This window comes from Ambystoma mexicanum, chromosome 3q (assembly GCF_040938575.1).
Source record: "Ambystoma mexicanum isolate Mex_15411 chromosome 3q, UKY_AmexF1_1, whole genome shotgun sequence".
Classification (NCBI taxonomy): Eukaryota; Metazoa; Chordata; class Amphibia; order Caudata; family Ambystomatidae; genus Ambystoma; species Ambystoma mexicanum.
Window position 1 is genome coordinate 405,611,961 of NC_090926.1, and position 17,334 is coordinate 405,629,294.

At 44.9% G+C, this 17,334-nt stretch overlaps 1 protein-coding gene across 1 annotated transcript in view; it reads right to left on the minus strand.

The window, feature by feature from the left end:
* Positions 1-15,994, minus strand: part of LTC4S (leukotriene C4 synthase) — a 401,489-nt gene extending 385,495 nt beyond the window's left edge. Inside the window, exon 1 of the mRNA XM_069652848.1 lies at positions 15,795-15,994. Coding sequence (XP_069508949.1) covers positions 15,795-15,876 — 82 coding nt within the window. The 5' untranslated portion in view covers positions 15,877-15,994. The remainder of the gene's footprint in view (positions 1-15,794) is intronic.
* Positions 15,995-17,334: the final 1,340 nt, after the last annotated feature.

Consider the following 17,334-nt stretch of genomic DNA (forward strand, 5'->3'; position numbering starts at 1 on the left):
GTGTTGAAGCTTTTACATGACCAAAGAAAATGATCCCCAAAGCATTTGTACTCCATTATCTCAGATCTCAAGTTAGACCATACATGTCTACACCATCTTAGTTTTGCAACCTTTGGTGTCAACTCCAGTTCCTCCAGAGGAATATTTGCCTGCTGAAGCATTAATTGACAATTCTGAACCCAGTCCCTGAGAACCCTTCAGCCGCCCTGAAGTCTTACCAGATTTAGTTGTTCGTATATTGAAGACCCTGGTGGGTTCAGTATATTTACCAGCAACTGAAGCTTGCCCCAATCTACCAGAGTTTGTACTGGTAGCAAGCCTAATTCAAACAGAATCCCTACTAAAGGGACTGACTGCGGAAGTTGGAGCAAACCTTTCCATAATGCCCCCTCTAGTAATGACCAATTAATCGGCTGATTCCGAGTTTGTGCTCCATAGATTAATTTTGGGGTTAATTGTTGTTTGTATAATTTTAGGACTGGTAAAAGAGAGTATCTACCGAATTTTCCATCGAAAATTCTAAGTTGTATGCCAGCCCCTACAAATTTTGCCCGTAAATCTTCCTGTAGTTCGGAACCAGAGAACTTGTCGTAAATTGTCAGCCCTAAGTACACAAATTTATTTACAACTTCTATTTTGCCGGTTTTCAAGTACCAGGGCAGTACTTTACAATTTTTCCTACTCCCCTTAAATACCAGAACCTTTGATTTTACAGTATTTAGTGCTAGGTCTAGTTTTTCCAGGAACCCCTCTACGGCTAATAAAGCTCTTTGGAGCCCAATAGCTGTGAGGTCACATAAACAATGTCATCTGCATAAAGTAAATATTGGACAACCATAGCACCCAATCTTGGAGGGGAAGTTTTTATGGAATCCATACAGCATCCAAGTCCCAATAAATACAAGCAAAAAAGAAAGGGTGCCAAGATACACCCCTGTCTTAAGCCCCTGTTTGTCTGTATCCAAGGGGAAAAGTTACCCAGTTCGTCCAACCTTACCCTAATGTAACGCTCACCTGATTCTCGCAGAGGCGCCGGTCTTGACTGGGCGACTACCGTATCTTCAAAGGTGATGTGTAGCACCCGGTTGGCTCTTTGGGCTGGACCTCTGTGCACTGTATGCCTGACGTGTAGAGTAAGATGTCTGCAGATAGAAAATATGGGGTTAATGAACTGGGGTTATTGGGGTGTCCCTATCTCTTTCCTCTTCTCCTCTCCTGTAGACCCCCAAAGGTTAACGCTCTCACCTTAGGTAAGTGAATGCCGAGCTCTCCATCTGCCTCGGGGCAGGGTGCTGTAACCAGTTTCTTCACTGGATAGGTAGCGCAGGCCTCTTGACTTCAGAGGACTGCTGTCCGTCGTTTACTGCACGAACAGTAAGTTTCGAGTCATTCAAATGTCTTTAGAGTCTTTAGTAATGATGTCTCTTGTTTTGCAGGGTTCCGGCGATGGCGGATGACGGGCTGAAGTGAGTTGAAGATGGAGCCCGTGTGATGAATAGAAGCGCCTGGAAGCACGTAAGTAAGCGCTTGTTGCCTGCTTCACTATGCGCTCTAACTGTCTTTTTATTTTGCAGGTACGAGTTCGGAGCGGCTGCAGGGTGCCGGAATACCCACTGGATTAGATGTGGAAAGGAGTAATGGCACGTGAGTATTAAAGTTCCCCAATGTCTTTAAACGCACCTTGTTTTGTCTTTCAGATGCGGGATGCAGCGCCGAAGAGTTGGTAAACTTTTGTCTTTCAGATGCCGGAATGCTAACCTGTTCTTTCTTGTCTTTATAGGTGTTGCTGAAGACTGGATTCAGAATGGTAAGCCTTTGCCTTTCAGATGCCGGAATGCTAACCTGTTCTTTCTTGTCTTTATAGGTGTTGCTGAAGACTGGATTCAGGATGGTAAGCCTTTTTCCTTAGGCCCAGGACCGGATGCAGAAGACACGATGAGCGTTCTGCTGCAGAGGTTGCAGAATAACGCAAAGCAAGATTCATCCACCGGGTGTGGTTTAAATAGCCTCCTGTAGTGCTTAGGTGTCTCCTTCCACAGCCACGCCTAAGTAAGAAAAGAGTTCCTGGTAAGAAAAGAGTTCCTGCCTTCCAGAAGAGTTCCAGTGTTCTGAATCTAGGGAGTGGCTCCAGCCCCACCCAACAGGAAAAGTAGTTCCAAACAGAAGAGGATCAGAGGCTCAACTGGCAGGCAAGTAAGCAGCATGGTCTGCTGAAGGTAAGTCCACCCAAGCATTATGAGCCCGGCGCTTCCAGCGCTGGGACTGGGCATATTTATGAGCCTGGTGCCACTGGCGCCAGGACTGGGTCCAAAAGATCCCAATTGGGACTGGTTGGCACTCGGAACCTGGGTTATGGATCTGCTTCCAAGGGAGTTGGGAAAACCCTGACCTTTTGGAAGCAGAGATCATGACACCTAATCCTTGTGTTTGTATGGAGGGCCACCAGAATACTTATCAGGGCTATGGGACACCCCCTGTCGTACAATTTTTTCCACAAAAGAGCCCTGTTAACCATATTGAAGGCTTTACTAATATCTAAGAAAGCAAAGAATACTGGCTGTGCTTGCTCCTTTGCTTGATGTGCTAGTAAATCTAGCACCATGCAATTGGTTGATTGACTGAAAAACATCTAAGGAGTCTGATTCCACGGCCCATTTTTGTAGAGCTTTCAGCAGTATTTTCGCAAATATTTTGTTCGAGGCATCTAGTAAGGATATAGGTCTATAATAATTAGGAGAGGACCTAGCCCCACCTTTAAACACAAGGATTAGGGTTGCTGCTGACCAGGTAGAAGGAAACGAATTACTAGCCAAAATATCCATGAACAAAGCAGACAATACCTGCGACCAAACTACTAAATTGCCTTTGTATGTCAGGTTAGAGAGACCGTCTGGACCTGGTGCATTCGAGGACTTACTTTTCTTTATCAAGATCTTTAAATCCTCCAGATCCCATTCTATAGCACCCCTCCAGTCCGCCTCTGGCCATGTGACTGACTGGTCTAGACCTTCCACCCTGTACAAAACTGAGAAATGTTTTACCCAGCCAATGTCACTAACCGCCTGTGCCTGAAGATAATCTTGTGTACCTTTCGGTTTAATTAGGTCCCAAAATATACCCGGCCTATTCCCAAACATACAAGCCAGCATTCTCTCGGCGTTCTTAATGTATAATATGTACTTTCTACCTTTTGCCCAATTCCTATATGTTTGTTTTAATTTCCTCACCTTTTCCATGTAACCCGGAAGTGCAGATTTTTTGAGAAGCCTCACTTCTCGATGTAGATCCTTTTTGTGAACCTGAACTTCTATGTCAAAGGAGTGAGAACCCTTCCTACTTGCCACCGTCTGGGTTGGACCCCTATCTGTTGTTAACCTTCCTAACAACTCCCTTACCATAGTAGGGTATCCTTCTGCTGTGCATAAGCGGGCCATCTTGTTTGCTGGCAAATTTACGATCCCAGACAAAAATGCCGCCGCAATTCTAGGGGCCCACTTGACCTCATTCTTTCTTGAGTTTATCTCCACTCCCACAGTGTCTGATTCGCTATATTTTGCCACACCAAGCAATTTAAATTCCAGGAGGGAGTGGTCGCTCCATTTCAGGAATTTTATTTCCAGGGAAACTCCTTTTGTGATAAGATCGTGCGAAATGAAGATGTAATCTATTGTTGATTTCCACAGCCCATTCTGCCATGTAAAAGCTGGCGGAATGTCCATCTGTATGTTACCGTTGATTATACTTAGGTTCCATGCCTCAAATTCCTGGGTGATCCTCTTCCCTCTCTCCCGGGATTCCTTGCAGACAGACTTTCTATCAATCTCTAGATACCACTTTTCATCGAGGCATTCTGCGTTAAAGTCTCCAACAATTATCACTGAGGCCCCCTCCTCTGGAAATTCTCCCAATAATGTGAAAGAAATTGCCATCAAGGCTTCTTCCAACTTATCCTTTAAGGGACTGAAGTAAACGTTTACCAGGAAACATTTGCTTGTGGGACTCTCATCGTCTTCTTGCCATTCTAAGAGTACAACCAGAATGTCTGACCTGTCTACCTCAATTACCTGCATTGAGAGCCCCAAAGAACGTTTAACTGCAGTTAGGAGACCCCCAAACGGCCTACACTTCGCTCCCCGTTGGGCCTTGACGTAGACTGTGTTGAATCCATCTATCATGGGTGTATCTAACAAAAAAGTTTCCTGCAAACAAATAATGTCAAAATTTAAAAAGAGTTTGTGATTATTCATAATATTCTTGTGTCCTCTAGAATTCCATGTAATTTTTGACCAGTTAGACCATCATGTGTGTTGGAATCGATTTTCCTCCCTTTCCTGGTTTATCCCTCTGCCAAATGGAACTTGCGTATAACCTCTGGAACTATAAATCTCCTTGTTATATCTTTCTCTTTCATCTTGTATCTTGCCTTTCTTTACTTGGTGGATGGGTACCAAACTTGATAAAATTGAGGGCCCTGTATCTGTAACTTCAAAACCAAGGGCTAGGAAGCGTTCTCTCTCCCCCAATAATATTTCCTTTGCTAAGTGTGACCTTAGATTAAGTCTTACAATATCTAGGCAGTCGTCATAAACGAATTCTACCGTCTTAATGTCCCCTGAGGATATCAATTTCAACTTTTGGATTTCCTGCATTAAAGCCAAGATATGTCTGTTTAAAGGGTATCTATTAGAGCTTTCGAAAAGACGACTCATGAAGATGGTTACCTCACCGTTTACAGGCGTCTTTTTTTTCCAAGTTTGGCTCTTGCCTTGGATTCCACTTTTTAGGCGATCTTGCTTGCCCCATACTCTCTCCCACCCCCTTCGATTGATCCAGGAACTTACATTTTGGGGTCCCCAGGCCCACTTCCTCCACTAATCTCGAGGTCGGAAAAGGCACTAATTGAGGAACCCTTAGCTGTGGCAGCTTCCCCGAGTCCGTCTTCACCACCCCGGGTTTCGAGAAAATTGCATACAACTTGGGAGCCGGTAAATTTCCTGTTTCTACAGCTTCTACCAAAGGTTTCACCAGACCCTTTCCTACTGTTATAAATGGTGGGACCGATAGTCCTTCTACCAGAGGACAACTCTTTCCAACTCCCTTCCCAATTCCAGGTTCAATGTTTTTTATAACCTCTAGTCCCTTAGTCCATTCGGGCTCTACCTCTCCCATGTCTACTGGATAGACGGATATATTGCTTAGATCGAAAGAAGGACTATCACCCTCCTGCACAGTATCCAACACAGATGAAACCTTGTCAGCTTCCTTAACCATTACTGATTCCTTGTTTAGACCCCTTTTCCTGTTTATAAAGAAATCCTTCTTTCTCTGGTCTAATGTCTCTATCAATTTGCATGTGTTTATCCACAGCCAACCTTAGGTTACGTAGGAATTTCCGTGACCCTTTATTCTGTTGTGAAGGTGGGGGTTTACAGTTTTTAGGTTTTTTTTGCTGAAGAGACTGCTTGTTTATATTACTAAGTTTGCTCACCTTTGGGCTACTACTCAGCGGCTTGATTTCCTGTACCTGTTCCTTCCCCAACATTGATACTGAAGGGAGGGCTATTTCTGATACCTCATGAACTACTAAAGCACAGTCTCCCTTTAACTCAGCCTTCTCCCCCTGTATTCCCAAATGTTTAAGTTCAGCACTATTTCCTTGTACCACCCCAGACCCCTCAATGTCCATCTTATTTGGGCTAACAGTATTTAAAACTGAGACTGCCATTATGTAGCCTTCCAAGAAGTTCACTTTACTCAGTACTTCCTTCAGTGATTGTCTTAACTCCCGAATTTCATAATTCAGTGTATCGTAGCCTCTATCCATAGAGTCCATAATTCTAGAGAGAACCGGAAATGATAGCTCATCTACCGGGGGTAGCTGATCATGTAAGGAGACTTATTTAGTTTCAATAGCCTCTGGATCTTCAGCCTCAGTCTCTGGCTTCTCCACTAGGAAGTCATCATCCCCTGATTTAACACTTTCACTGCCCTGGAGTAATAATGGGGAAGTCTCGTCCCTTCGCCCAATTTCCCTTTCGTACTTGACTGAACTGGTACTGTGACAATTTCTCCTTGTAGCCCCATTGCTTAGGTGAGAAGACAGCGGATACTGGCTCTTTCCATTTGGGGTCTCTTGGGCCATGAACCTTCCTAGAAAGTTCATGGGACAACAGTGGGCCCAATATGGAAGTGTCTGATACTAAATCTCGCTCCACCGCCATTGGTTCATCAGCCAAAAAGTTCATCTTTGACTCAATGTTTAACAAAGTCCGGTTTATAACTCCCACCACCTCTACCATAGAGTCCGTTTGATTAATTTGCTCTGGACCAAAATCCGTAGGAACCTCTTTACCTGGAGAAGTAGGACTTCCCTGGGGGGCTACCAGAGTCACTTCTCCAGTGAATGGAGCAGAACCCAACTTAACAGGTTGAAACGCTTGCGACAAATGTGGAAGAGAGATTACCACCTGTGGTGGGACTCTACCCCCCTGTACTATGGATTCCTCTGGGATACTTCCCATGCTTCTGAGTGTGACTCCCATTATATAAACTCAGGGGGTCACCACTCTTAGAGAAGGTATGAAAAAATATAAGTATCGATTGAGTAAAGTTAAGTATTGCAAAAATATTTTAAAAGGTATCCTAACCAATCATTTGTTTGACCATACAAAATTTAAAAACAGTTAGATACCACTGCACGCTGTCGTACTAAAAGTAAGTGCAAGTATATAGATCGGGAAATCCCATACAAAGAACATCAATAAATAGAAACTGTGCCGAATAGTCGATTATGAAGAACTCCGAAGGAGTGACGGCGTACTCTGCGCCCTTACTTGACCGATATACAGTGGTATAGTGACCGCTATTCGCCCCCTCAGCCCCGCCAGCTCCCCAACAGCCGCACAACAGTCGAAGGGCTTGACCCCGCCGGGCTTAAAGCAGCAAGGGCGGTAGCCTCCGGGTTTTGAAGGGAAGCCAAGTCACGTGATGTGGTCACGTGCAATACACACCACGCCTCCTCCAGGAAGCGCTCCTCCGATCCGATGCGGCAAGAGCCTTTAGCTCGCAGTGCCGGATGAAAGTCTCACTGAGACTAATAACTGCTCCAACACACCTCCCAGGAGCACACAGAGAATCCGAAACCACTCGCTCGCAAACAAGGTAGGGGAGAGGGCAGAGCCTTGAGGAACACCAAAAGCAGAAGGAGAGCAGAAAGGAGCGAAGAGACACAGACTGGGAACGATCAGGAATTAACCAAACCAAGATAGAACAGTACCCAAGATCCCAGCTGCTGAGAGTCGACTAAGAAGGAGGGAGTGGTCCACGTTGTCAAAGGCCACCGACAGATCCAAAAAAATCATTGCTGCCACACCGCCCTGATCGGTGATAATTGTTAAATCATCCAGCATAGAGACCAATACCAACTCTGCCTCTTCCTGGACAGAACCCTGATTGAAAGAAATTGAAAAAGACCCGATTCTTCACAGATTCTCCCAAGCAAGGGTGCAACCAGGGATTCCAGCAGCTTCATGAGGAAAGGAAGGAGCAATATCGGGTGGAAATTTACAGGAATTAAGGGAACAAGGGCAGGCTTCTTTAGTAGTGGAATAACAAAGGAATGTTTTAGATCCGAAGGAATCATGCCTGTATAGCACGACCGGTTGATGGCCGATACAACATTAGTGACAATAGATGGGAGGATTGTTTTCACAATATGCAATGGAATAACGTCCGTTGGTGAGGAGGATTTCATTTTTTCCGTTGCTACCAGAATCTGCATAGTGGAGAAAAGAGGGAACAAGTCCCATACAGCAGCCAGGATGGCAGGTGTCTCCTGAAGCATTGGGATGGGTGAGGGGACTGCAGGTGCACTAGTCCCACGCCTAGACTGTGTGATAGGATATCGAATATCAACAATCTTGTGGATAAAGATATCTGCCAAATAGTTACATAGGTTCTGAGAAGGAGAAACACCAGAAAAAGGGGGAATGATAGAGGACAGGGATCGGACAACTTTAAACAATTCTGTTGGATGATCAATAGAATTTTCAATTTGCTGGGCAAAGAAGTTGAATTTGGCCTTACTGATGGCCAGATGATATTTAGCAGTGGCAGCACGGAATGAAACCCTATCACCCAGGGTTTAGTAGGTACGGCACTTCTGTTCAGCTTGTCTACGCATAAGGCATAGTAATTTAAGATCCTCATTGAACCAAGGTTCCAACTGCTGACCACAAATTTTAAAACTTTTTAAGGACACGAGTAAATCTGCAGTAGACAAAAATATCTGAGAGAGGGAGTACAGTTATTTATTTAAATTCTTAATGCGCCAGATCACCCGAAGGCCTCAGGGCGCACATGTATAACAGTGAACAGAGAACAGAACCAGTGGAACAGCGTCAGATAGAATGGAAACTAGATTGAAGGAGCCCTGAAGAGAAAGGTTTTCAACTTCTTTTTTTAAGTGAGCAAGAGATGTGGTCATTTTCAGATCCAAGGTGATGGAGTTTCAAGTGGCAGGAGTCAAAACATCAAAGATTGTCTTCCCAAATTTGGCTAAGCAAAATCGGGGTTCACTGAGTTTGGCCGGTCAAGTGACCTAAGAGATTGTGAGGGCACATAGCGCTTGATGCGCTCAGAGATAGATGGGCGCAACAAGGGTCAGGCACTTAAAGGTAAGCGTCGGGATCTTAAAGGAGACACAGTGCTTGACAGGCAGCCAGTGCAGATTTCTTCTGGCTTCGGTGATAGACTGCCATCTGGGGATGCCTAGCACTGCTCTAACAGCACCATTTTGTGTGACCTAAAGGGCTGGGAGATTGGATTGAGCAGTGCCGGCCAGAAAACTATTACAATAATCAAGCCTTGAATTAACGAAGGCGGAGGCTTAAAATTGACATGTTTTTCACAGATAGAAAGGGGCGCAGATAACCCAGCTGTTTATTGATCAAGCCACAGGAGGTGCGGGTCTTAGCTACATGCTGCCTCATGGTGACCTCGGATCCAAGCGCAATGCCAAGCGTTTTAATGCTCTTGGCCACAATGGAAAAGTTGGCGTACTGCGGGGAGATGTTTTTCAGCATATAATTAGAGGCAGTGATGAGAATCTCAGTCTTATCCGCATTGAGAGCCATGGAATTCCAAACTAGAAGTGGACCTACATAGTTTGTCAATATGCGAGAGAAATCAAGGAGTGCTCAACGGACCGCCAGCAGCACTTCCAAACACTTTCATTATGTGGCATTACGTGGCACTGGAATACAATCAGCAAAACTATAAATGAAAGGGACAATAAAGTTGTCTGACCAAGTACCTCCATAACTATTGGACATTATAATACAATTAGTCTGCACAAAAATCAGATCAAGTCAATTACCTAGAATGTGAGTTGGCTCAGAAACAAATTGGTGAAGTGATAAGTCTGCCATAGCTAGGCTAAAATTAGCAGCTGTGGTCTCAGACGGATAATTGCATCTATAGTTAAAATCACCTACCACAATCTGATTGTTATACTGTGACTGAGAAGTAGCCACAACACTAACACATGATTCCACAAATGCAGAATCAAAGCGTGGTGGCTGATAGACAATAAGAAAGTGCACAGTCTTGATGGCGGAAAGAGACACGCGCACCATGTAAACAACAAGGGGATGGCAGCAGATGCTGGATTTAAAAATAAAGGCCACACCGCCACCAGGATGGTTAGAGGGCTGATCTGCTCGGAGCAACTCACAAAACGAGTCAGATAACTACGATTCCGTGACCAGTAGACAGTGTGGCCTCTGATCTTGCAACAGATCAAAGCAGTCAGCAGCATGTCCTACTAGCACTGATGGCATGATCTCCAACCCTGGTGTTCTACAGCTACAATTCAGTCCTGGTTTTCTGATCTAATGATTGACAGCACAGTGCCCCAATGAGATTGCCCTGAGGAACAGGTTATGAAAATCTTGAACTCTACGGTGGGATACAGTGATTCTGAAAAATCTGGTACTGTATTGCCCACCTATGAATAGGAAAAATATACGAACTGCATAGGATCAACACATTGCTATAGCGAGGAATCAGAAAAAAGAGGTCACATGGACTCTTTTTTTCATGCAAATCATAGATGTATAAATACATAACTATGCCTGCTAGTGACACCCAACTTTGATTTTGAATCCGCAGGATTACAGTACTTACCATTAGCTCTCGTGACGCAGAGCAAGATGACAGGTTCGATCCCCGCTTCCGCGCTTAGAATCCTCTGGGTATTGGCGTTATAAATAATCAATTACAATTGGGAAGCGTGTTTTGAAACATAGAATATAAGCAATAATTGATTCTTATCACTGAGCATTTTTCAATATTTTCTAAGGATTGATATAAAGTGCTGTACAGAGTTGTGATTCCTCTTGAGTGGATTGTGTACCACCTTTTCCTGTAATACTTGGTCCGAGTCAGTTACAAAGGATTGTAACAGATGCTTAAAGGGGGAGCAAGTGACTGCTTCCCAACTCTTACATGTTGTAATAATCATGGAACATATATTGGTGTCATGCCCCGCAGAGCTGAATTAGCACCAGGTTGATTCCAGAGTGACATCCATAAGATGTTACCGTTACCTGCTGACAAGTGGGTTTCCAACTGGTCCAAAAGAAAGGATGGGGAAAATAGCCAATGTCTCCGGAAAACCTACAGCTATTAAACAGGCTCAAAAGGGATCCTGCAAATGAAGCAGTACCAGATTGTAATAAGGGAAACAAAATAGGTGGTCACGGGGCAAAGTAACATCAATCTACAACCCAGACAAGCATGTCAGACTGATCACAGTATTGGAGAACTTCATTGTAATCCCCTTGCTACATAGATGGTCCATAGAAGCATGTAATGAAGGGTAAATGAATAAACCACATTAGGGTAGACATGCCTACTGTCCACCAGTGAGCCGCACATGTGAAAGTACTTTACCATCTGCGACACCACGCCTGAAAGCTTGCACAGAAAGAAGCCATCTTTGCAGCAATAGCATGAAGTACATTGGCCATATTGTCTCCATAGATGGCATCTCAGTGGATCCTGCAGCTGGCTATGTCCACAGACTCTACACGAACTGTTTTTCTAGGTTTCTGCAATTTATTACCAAAGATGTGTGCCCAACATTGCAAAGATCAGCAGGTCACTCAAACTGACCAAATGATATCGTCGACGATCAAAGGTGCTAAGATTGTGTCCACTCTGGGTGGAACCCCTGTACTGTGTGCTTTTGATAAGAGAACTTGTGACAGGAAGAAAAAACTGCTGATGATTATGGTGACAGTAGTTTTTTGTCGAGAGCGAAGATGTGACATATGTGATGGGAAAGCCTACCTGTGGAGTATTGACTTGATTGAATGAATGAGATGATGTTGTGTCTTTCCAGAGGCTGAGTTATCCTCTGACATTTCTCCGGGATTTGTTTATTTATTTGTTTATTTCGCCCGCACCGAAAACCTGCAGGCATACCAGGCCTTTGTGTTTCTTTCTGACCCAGATGCTCAGCATGGGTCAGTGAGCACTGCGGAAACCTAAGCACAGCCAGGGGACAGTGGATCAGGAAGTAGAAGCTGTAGATCTTCAAAGTAGGGCTTTGTGTAGGAGCTATAACACGCATCAGATGGAAAAAGACTAGCAGCTTCTATGGACTATGGACAGGAGGAATGTGTATTTGAAATCCTGAAATGAAAGGGAAAGAATAATCATTAAAGAAAAGTACCACAATCCGATGTCATTTCACGTATTTGGAGTTGATATAGGTTAACCCATTTCAATTCAAGTATCCTTCCTGAGAAAAGAAGCAAAGGTTCCATAAAGAAGTAGTGTTTGCATCCCTGTAAGACAAGGACGTCATTTCACCAAAATGCAAGGGGTAGTGGAAGTGACACCACATGACCGTTGACCTCTGATGACATCACAGGAAGTGATGTAATTTGACACAACCGCGAAGTGACATCACGGGCAGTGATGGAACACAATCTTTCACCCTTTGACAAAACAGGAAGTGGCATCACATAGCATTGTTCCTAAGTACACTATGGACAACAAAAATGGTTATGATATCACTAATGTAATATACATTTCATACAAGAATGGATCACCATATGTATCATTAATAGTGTGTATACGCCCATATTACTGTGCATGCAAGCAGATATCCAAGGCCAAATGATAATGATGTGTTATTATATAGCACTTACGCTTAAGTGCTTTATATAGAACAAATATACATACAATATCACCCAACCTGCGTTGGTACTCATTTATCGACCTCCGAAGGATGAAAGCCCGAGTTGGCCTTGCTGGGATTTGAACTTGCAGATCATAAACACATATTGCAAAAGACAGCAAGCGCTCAACCCACTGAGCTATCTTACTCTCTAGAGCTATTTTACCAGCTATAGTAAAATGAGCATTTACATGTATGAATGTTCTCAAAGTCAGAAAGCAAATTACACTCTGTAGTGGATACCATTAAACTGATAACAGATTTAACAGCAGGCCAGTTCATCTGCAGGTCTGATGCAAAGATATCCACATGTCAAGGCTGCATGGATCTACTTTTCAGGCTTCAGAGGTTGGCAAAATACATACCATTGGGAGGGTTCGTTAATGTGAATTTAGAGTAGCGCAAGGAATGCAGCGCACTAACACGGCATCCCGTACTCTGGGCAGTCGTTACCTCATGCATGCGAACATCCTGAACAGCATGCCAGGGAGATATGAAAGATAGACACATAACAGCAAAGCATTAATTGTGGCACAATGAAATCAAGGGCCACTTGATGTGCTATGGTCAAACATGTCTACACTGCACACAACCTTTTAAGCAAAAGGATTTTGACAAGTTAGAGAGGACACCGAGTGGGAATGTCTTGTGGTGATCGTAACAGAGAGAACGGCAGAAAAAAACATGCTATAATTGCAACTTTCAGAAAGCAAAATACAGTCCGAAATGGATGCTTATTCTACTCTAAATGCTTTTTGGAAGTTTTTGTCTGCATTGTGAATTTGAGGGGTTTAAGAACAGACTAGGGCCTCATCACGAGTTTGGCGGTAACCCTTAAATCCGGCGGTCGCGCTATTACCGCCGGATTTAAGGGTCCGCCAAATCAGGGCTTCGGCGGATTTCTCCCCAGCTCTGAGCTGGGGGGAAATCCGCCCAAAATTCACGCCATTACCGCCGGCGGGAAATCCGCCAGCGGTAAGAGCGCGAAAATTCCCCATTGAGCCCAATGGGGAATGGGGCATCCCCGAATGGGCTCAGTGGGGAATTCCATTACCACCAAACCCGTGATCCGGCGCTAATAGCGCCAGGGGGTTTGGCGGTAGGGTTAATACCGCTGACGGTAATACCGCCGGCGTTAGTGCCCAACTCGTGATGAGGTTCGCCCCCTGAATTGTGCCTGAAATACACCTTTAATGAGTCTAGCAATTATTGTATAGAATTCCAGAAAGACACATTATTTGTTATTCCTATTCTTTCCTATTTAGGGTCACTGCTCAAAGTGTTAGACTTGTGGAACCCACAGTATTTTTCCCAGCAGCCTGATCAAGACAGCCAGCCACTCCAGAAACATGGCGCTTGCCACAGCCCAGGAGCTTGCATTAAAAATATATATATATTTTAAAACACTTTTTTTGGGGTAGCAAGGGAGATCACAGGGGTAGCAAGGGAGACCTCAGGGGTCGCCTGGCGTCCCTCAATCGCTGCAGAAAGCTGTGAGGAGAGTTTGCTTGGGTTCTGTTCACTTGGAGGAAGTCAGCCTCGCCTTTGGAATGCTCGTGCTGGCCTGGGGAAGCCATTGCACAATGTAGGTCTGTATTGTGTGGTTGTTCCCACACAAGGACGGAGAGCAGGAATGCGCACTCTGGATTCGGTGATGCAAGGGTTTCTGGGGCCTCGATCTCCTGTGATGCCTAGCAAGTAGCGAAATGCCAGCACTGTCAGATTGTGTAGTATTGCTGGCAAGACCTGTACATATTAAGATTCTGCACAGCCCACTTTTTAATCACTCCCCTTAAGTGCCAAGGACGAGTAAGCTCGTCCTTTTTGCATAGACTTGCATGATAACCTGGCAGTTAAGGGGAGGTCAACGCTAAAATGTGAAAGCAGTAATGAGTGCAATTTTGTCATCCAGGTTATACTATAATCCGTCGAATCGAAATGCACTTACAAAAGACTTCATTTTTACAAAGTCTTGCTTAAGCAATAATGACAGGTTCTCGGGGCCATGGCAAGTGATAACGGCACACAAAGGAGGAAAGCCAGGGTCTTTAACAGGGGAAGTGGGACATTACCACACATCATGGCCCAAGGAAGGGGGCATTATGGTTATTAGCACTCCGGGGCAAATGCATGGCATGCTGAAGATGTATGAAAAGAGGGAAAGCATAGTTGCGGTATGTGTACGACTCGTGAATTTAGAATTGAAAAAGAAAAAAAAACACGGTTGCTATGGAAATGGAAGCCAGGGCACTGAGCAAGGTCCCTGTTCGATTTCCATGTTTTGTTATATTGACTTATACCGCGCACCGCTACCATTTGCATGGCCTCCAGGCGCTCACGTGGCTCTGTAAGAAGGGATGTGGGTAGGTCAGTGAAGGAAGGAAGAGTGATAGGATGGAGGATGTGCTCACCCGTTGATGCTTTCAGAGCCAGGAGAAACTGGTGTCTCTGCGTGTCGGCTTTCTAAGTGTGCTTTGATTGTATGCACTGGTTTATTGTGTCCGGAGGGGTAAGGCCCAGTGTCTGGGATTGTTTGCAGAGGTTTGTTGTGGTGGATGTGTTTGTGTGTAGTGTGGCTGACCCGCTAGGGCATGTCTGGTACTTGGGAGGTATGCTGGAGAGGAGCAGGGCCAGGTGCCATGGGTGGGGAGTCGTTGGAGACAGTAAACATGGTGCCTAGAAAGTGGGGTGTCGGGTGCAGGTAAGGTGGTCTAGGGGAGAGAGGGCAAAATGGCATGGGTGGCGACACAGAAGGGGACCAAGGGCAGGCCAATAACTGGAGCCCAGTGGCACGTGGCATCAGCCAGCAGCATCGAACTCGGGCCTGTGATGCTGAGTGGCTGGTGCAGATTCCCAGAAGAGAATATATCAAATATACTTGAGGCTACAAAAAGCAATTCAGTGAAGCACAGTTACTCTTTTATACGTGTAGACTGTAAGGAACAGGTGTCTGCATCCAACGCAATGACATCTGTGAAATTACCTCAGAGGATGAACAGCTGAGTCAACCTCCCAGGCATGACTGAAAGCAATGCCCTTAATTACGCAGAGATCTGAGCAGCTGGGAAGCGCGCTCGCTTACGCACAAATGTGAGTTTATACCCGGGTTGTTTCTCCTCAGACATTTCAGATCATACTTCAATTTCCATAATTTAAATTTGGAATTTCACCTTAAATTGTGAGTCATCAAAATATGATCCGCACCAGTACAATTTTACCGGTGCAGTTTTACCTTTCTAGCAGATCGTACACCACAAATGCAGCATTCATGCCAATGTGCCAGGAGAAGATAACCTAAGTTGGCACCTTTCAAGAGCTTCTGGTAGAGCATACTTCCATCTCATATGGAGGCCTCTGAGACGTGAGCAACCAAGAACATGTATGGTTCAAGTGTGCTTTCTTCTCGTAACAAAGTGAGCTGTTTCAAACCAGCTCTTCTTCCAGTCACTTGCTTCTATACATTAAATAAATAACTGACTTTCTGTTCATTTAAATGCTTGCCCCCGACGCCCCACCTTGGAAAGTCCTGAAGTTGATGCTCCCTTACCTTGTTCCAAAACACCCATCACGGTGACAGCGGCCAGGAGGACTATCTGAGACTGCATGGAGGAGGCGGTGTGGAGGCTCATCCCGGCCCGCCGGTCTACTGCAGGGTTGCCGCTCAAGCTTGATAGGCTTGACTCTTTGGTCACGGTTCAGTCGTCGGGGCTTGGCTCAGGAGATCTCACTTCATTCAGACTGGCAGGCAAGGCACGAAATGATTACTCTACAATGTTGTGGATTGAAACAAAATTCTAATGTAAATATTGTACATATCTTTCTCTAGAAATATTGATGTGCCCCTGATGAAGAGTGTTGTACCACTCGAAATGCATTGGGCCACCCACAGCTTCAACATCAAGAATACAAATGAAGATTGGTTCTTGTGACCCGATTTGATTGAATATTTATTTCCTTAACCATTTGCTTTTTTGAAATTGATATAATACAAAGGTTCCCTTTAATATGACTAGAAACATTGTTTAAATAACAACCTAATTGTTGGTCTGGTATTCCAGACACTAGAAAGTGTGCAGGGGACCTGAGTTCCCAAATTGGGAACTTATTTTGGTTTCTCCTCTCTCGCTCTAGCCTAACTGGCTCAGCCATGCACTTCTTTCTCCCACTGCAACTGGCTGACACTTTTGGCTTAGCCAATTCTGGTTCTGATCAGGCAGTGCCACCATAGTTACCTGCAGATCTCACTATGCGCACCTTTGCTGCACCCGTTCGCCTGTTTGTGAGTGTTCAGCCTTCCTGTGCAGGAGGCGAGTGCTTGCATTGTGCTACTTTACGCTATGCCAAGTGGTTATGCCAAGCAGTTTCTTCTTGAATCTGATTTGTGGTCTTTGCTTGGGATTGCGGACCCGGTGTGTGCTGCTATGTTGTGCCCACAACTGTCATGGACCTGGGACTGCAGCCATAGTTCATGAGGTAAACACCCCCGTGTCCCACAACTGCATACGGATTTTTAGACCGATTCCCTCAGGGTTTTCATCCTGTGGAAGGGGAGCTGTCTGAAAAGCAATAGGGTTTCTCCAATTCACTTCCCCAGGACACAAACTGTCCCCCTTAAGAACAAGAGCGATATGGTGTCTACTGAGGCGAGACTGGAGGAGCTCTTAGGGGTCCTCCTTTGGTCGCCTCCAGGGGTTGCATCATGGAGCAGTTGTCACCCTTGTCCCCCAAAATATCCCACCCCTCCTTCTCAGGCATCACACAGCTGACCTTGCCAGATAGCATAACAATAAGAAAAGCATTGACGGATCAATCAATGAAGCACAATAGGTGGAAAACCCTGTTCTACTCCCTGAAATTAATGACACATATTGATTAAGGCTTTATCACCGAGAGCAGAATAATGTGGGCATTCACTAGACACCCTGCAACATCCATTGCCCTCTGCTGCATCCACTGCCCTTTAATCGTCACCCCAATTAATTTGCTACTCACTGCCCCATTCTCTGAACACCATCCCTCATTCACTGACTTACCGTGTTCTTCTCACTTGCTCAGTGTTCACACTGGAGTGCACACACACACACACA